Here is a 4,969-nt window from a genome sequence, read left to right as displayed (position 1 = left end):
GACTAACCTGAGTTAAGAACACACCTTCTTTTGCAGTGTAGACGTACCCTTAGACCAGTGGTGGGCAACCCGCGGGCCGCAGGTTGCCTACCACTGCCTTAGACACTTGCATCAGCTTTGAGTGGCTGCAAAAGCTTGTTGTTCTTCCAAAGTATCTTACTGCAGCGAAGCATGAGCCAGGAGCAAGGATGCAAATTAAAATAGATATAAACAACGCAGAGTTTATTTCGCATTTATTTCCCATCCTGCTGGCGTATTTGACCCATTTCATCCCCATTTTCCTCTTGTAAATACAAACCTTTTCTTTTCTTTTTTTAATAAAATATATAAAACATTGTGCATCACTATCCATGGAAAACTGTAGTTTAACAATAAAAAAGAATAAGGCACATTGCTGTGCAGCCTCTTCAAATATATATATATATATATATCAATTCAAAACAAACAAAACCCCTTTCAACCTCTTTGAGGCTGTTTAACATTTCACTGATCACTGACACATCTCCTATAATACCATAATTTCCCTGGTGGGAGCAGGTTGGTTTGTGGGGAAGAAGAGGGGGAAACATATTTTTAAAAAAGGATTTTATCCCTGAGGTGTCAGTAAAAAAATGCTGCCACTGAGAACAGATTAAAACACCATCTTAAATAACAGGACACACTGTTGAACGTCCAAGCACCAAGATGATTTCATGGCATAAGAATCCCCACATCTTATAAAGTCACAAGACAGTCACTCATCATGCGCTTGTGCCTCCCTCCCCATGTTATCTTTCCTTTAGCGGACACACGTCTCAGTTTGCTTTCGATTCTCCTGAAATCATTGGGAAAAGCAGAACACTGATGGTTTCCCTGGCAAGCATGAGAGCAGTGTTTGTACCGTAGCATGTTCAACTTCCAAGCGCTGGGGGAGGGCTTTACTTGCATGCCTCCCACCCACCGTTGAACTACACCAAGAAGAGAAGCTGGCATCCACCTCTGCTATAACCAGACTGATTCCAGAGAGAAAATACTGGGGGGTGATTTCCTGGTGTCGGTAGCAATAAGTCAGGGAAAAGGGGAAGGTGAAAGCTTTATTGCTGTCCATCCACGCTGCTCCAGTTAGCCCTTCTGAAAGGAAAAGGGGAGACTCCAATGTAACACTCCTTTCCTCTCTCTCCTCTTTAGCAGGCCCAGGAAGACGTAGGCTGCAGTACCGGCCTGTGGGATTTCCCAACACTTAGTAGTAGCGGTTCAGGCTTCTGGTCCCTGGAATGTCCGGCTGCCCATTCATCCATATCTCCCGGATGATGCGCTCTCGCTCTTCCAGCCTCTGAGCCCTCTCCAGCTCCTCGGCTGAGGTGAAGACGTTCATGTTCAAAGTCCTTTCGAACCTGCGGTGCCTGCGGGCCGACAGGTCCGAAGTGGTGTCCGAATCATCCTCACTGTCACTGCTGTCGCTGTCGCTCTCCGGCTCCCGAGGTGGCTTTTTCCCCGGGGATTGCTTGCAGTCAGTTCGGCAGGACACCTTCAGCACCAAGGCCAACAGGGTCAAGATGAGTCCGATGCATACCCCAGAGACGAAATACAGAGCGGCACGCTCAGGATTTTCTGCAAGGAGAAAAGAAATGATTCTCAGAGGACAAGGCATAAAATAACTTGGTCACACGGGGCAGCTGCACAAGTTCAAATAGAACAAGTTTCTATGGAGGTTCAGATCGTCTCCTGGTTTCATGATGGTACTTCCAAAGTTTACACTGCATCACCCCAATGGAGTCAATGGGATCCAGTGGTAGAACATGTGCCTGAGGCATTTACTGCATACATACCATGACCTACTTATGTCCTAAAGCCATCCAATGTTTTAAAGGAGCAGCCCACCAGATTAAATGCTAACTCCACTACCTATGTGCCTATTCAGCAAGCCGCACAGTCGGCAGTGACTAAGTGCACCTTTCTGCCCCATACATTATTGGCCAAGGAATAAAGATGATTATAAAGCTCTAATGCTTCTGTCTGCACCTTTGCACAGCTGAAATGGCAAGCCTTGCACCAAGGAAGTGGGAAATGATCTATTCATAGCATTCATTTGCTTATCTAAGGCAAATGTGCTGGCTTTCTGCCCAGACCACAAAAATGTACTGCTGATGTGAGACCCCAAAATACATGGAGCCAGGGCATTAACTTGACAGATTCCGCATAAAAAACGTTTCTGAGAAGATATAATGAGACTTTGAAGGATCCATATTGTATTTTAAACTGTCATCTTATTTTTGTATTGCTTATGCATTGAATTTTGTAGACGTGTAATTATGATAATTTCTATGGGCTGAAGCACCTTGTCCCATTTAAGTGTTATAGCAACAAAGCAGTTGATCCAACAAAGGATGAAGATGAACTAGGCAAAATAGCTGGAGCCAAATTCAATCCTGTTAATTCAAGTCGGAGCCCTGCATGGGAATCAAACTTTGGGGACAGATCCTCAGATCTGGTGCAGCTCCATTGAAGTCAGTGGTGGAGCTGTGACATTTTACACCAGCTGAGAATCTGGCCTTCAGGCTCTGGAAGATGTCTGTCCCCTTCAGGCCAACTCTGCCTTCACTGGATTCCGTTACACCCTTAGAAATGAGAGCAGAATTGGGTCCTCTAGGTCTGGTTTCCTTCAAGTGGAGTTTTCAGAAGTCAAGTAGGAAACATCCCTAAAATCACTTTAAGGAGAGTTCTAGTGTGTAAAAGCTGGGGGCATTATTGGAGGTGTTTATTTGGCTGAATCAGTCCTGAAGTATATAGTGGGAGATGGGGCATACCCCATTTGTAAATTCAAATGATACATCCGATTTCAGTCTTGATCTCAACGTAATAATCTCAAGTCCATTGCATCTAATACTCCCTTGAAATATGGGCCACAAATTAAACAACAGAGCATATTTTTAAATGCTCCATAGCATCGGACCGTGAATCTGGGGTTGAATGAGGTTAAAGGTCACTGCGAAGGCCAGTACCTGAAGATGCCCATGGCACAGCTAGAGCAAGCAGTAGGGGGAAGAATCCTGAACAGGAACTTGATCTGGTGTTTGATGTAATGTGACAGGCATACTGCCCTTTATTCAGCATGAAGCTTTGCAATACTTTCCCCGCTGCAATAAAAACCATAGCTCAGGCCCTCTTCAGTTGCCTCCATCAGCTTCGCCCCCTCACTGTCTGGATCCAATTTAAACGCCTCGACTTTGCCTTCAAGGCCCTATGCATTCAGGTGGCCACTCCTCTGCTTCTGTTTCTACTCACCCCGCCCCCGATCCCCTTCACTCTTCACAAGCTATGAGACCAAGTGCCCACTTTGTGCCTCCTCCTTTCCTATCTCTGGGCCTTCTTTCAAGCTGCCCCATCTACCTGGGCCCCGCTACTTGATCCAGTCCATCTGCTTCACTCCCTCCCTGTTCAAGCCCTTTCTCAACACCACATTTCTCTAAGGCGGCTCATGAACCCGACCTCCCGCCATGGGGTTCTAACTTACTGAAACAGAGACGCGAGAGCAAAGATATTTCAATCCATGGAACTGACAAACTGGGTGCTGAGTCTCACTGTTCAATTGCACTGCTGTCTGTTGCTGCTCTGGTACCCTGCTTTGTTTGTCAGGTCTCTATTTCGATTGCTCTTTGGGGGCAGAGAGCTTGGGTGAAATGCTAGTAAAATTGCTATTGACTTAAATGGAGCCAGGATGTCACCCTTCGTCTTCATCCCTCCCTACAAAGCACCTGACCCTGCTGCTGGCACTACACAAATAAACAAAAACAGGACGAGATTAGAGATTCTTTAGGACTGGGATTTTCAAAGGGGCCTAAGGGAGTTAGGTGCCTAACACCCATTGGCTTGAACATCCCCGAGTAAACTGCTCCATCCCATCCCATATTCCCTTGAAATTGCCTTTTGGGTTGCAGGATCCAGGTGGGTTGTTATTTTGTGCAGAAATTAACTTCACCCCTAAACTTTATTTTCAAGTGAACACACGGAGGGCTCCGAGGACTGGAAGAGAAGGGGTTTGCTGGGCTGATTTGCACTGGCCGAACTTGCTTATGGTTTGCCTAATCTGTGCCTGGCTAATATGATTAGACGAACCTCACCTGTAGGAACACTAAATTCACATACACATACAGGCTCATTTAAAAAAATATATACATGTTGCATCATCAGTTCCCCAGCTCACTCTTTTGCCACAATTCCTAAAAAGCAGCGTGTGGCGCCTGGAATGGACTGAAAACATTTTTTCTCTTTCCCTTTTGCCAGTTTCCTTCTTTCTTCCACACTCACTTTCTCCGCCGTTCTAGCAACCATGGGCAGCTAGTGAGAGAGCTGAAATTAGATTGCTTGTTAGCCAGTAATTTTTCATACACTACACACAACTCTAAACAGACAGTCCTTCATTCAGTACCAATGCAGTAATTGAATCTTTGGGCTCTGCTGGTATTCATGAGCTATATTAGTTAGGCCATCAGCATTCTTAAATGCTGGACACAAGCTGGACTCCTTCATTGAACTGTAGCCCTGCAGACCTGGCATTTATCAGTTTATATGGCCAACCCAGTCATACAGCAACCATCCTCCTAAAGCTTGGGCCTTTTTGCACAGCAAAGGGGCAATTTAGGCCAACAACATAGTTCTGAAACAGCTAAATCATCGATGGCCAAGATTCTGGATTTTGAAACATGACTAATAATTTGGGGCGTCTCCATTTTTGGGTGGCCAACTTGAGACACCCTAAAGGGTGGGGGCTAACTTTCAGAGGGTGTGTTTTCAGCCTTTCGGAAACTCCGGCCTCTTTTAAGGCATTTCAGGTTTGGCAGTCGAACATGAAAGCACCCCAAATCACTAGTCATTTTTGAAAATATTATTAGTATTATTATTTGTACAGTGGTAACAATCAGGAGTGTCAGTAGGTCATGAACCAGGACCCCACTGAGCTGTGTGTGTGTGTGTGTGTGTGTGTGTGTGT

At 45.4% G+C, this 4,969-nt stretch overlaps 1 protein-coding gene across 1 annotated transcript in view; it reads right to left on the bottom strand.

Moving 5' to 3' along the window:
- Window positions 1–216: 216 nt before the first annotated feature.
- Window positions 217–4,969, bottom strand: part of EVA1A (eva-1 homolog A, regulator of programmed cell death) — a 307,412-nt gene continuing 302,659 nt past the window's right edge. Inside the window, exon 8 of the mRNA XM_026653233.1 lies at window positions 217–1,590. Coding sequence (XP_026509018.1) covers window positions 1,220–1,590 — 371 coding nt within the window. The 3' untranslated portion in view covers window positions 217–1,219. The remainder of the gene's footprint in view (window positions 1,591–4,969) is intronic.

This window comes from Terrapene carolina, unplaced genomic scaffold, assembly GCF_002925995.2.
Source record: "Terrapene carolina triunguis isolate 2854851 unplaced genomic scaffold, T_m_triunguis-2.0 Scaffold42, whole genome shotgun sequence".
Lineage (NCBI taxonomy): Eukaryota > Metazoa > Chordata > Testudines > Emydidae > Terrapene > Terrapene triunguis.
The sequence above is the reverse complement of the archived record's forward strand: the minus strand, read 5'-3'. Positions and strand labels throughout refer to the sequence as shown.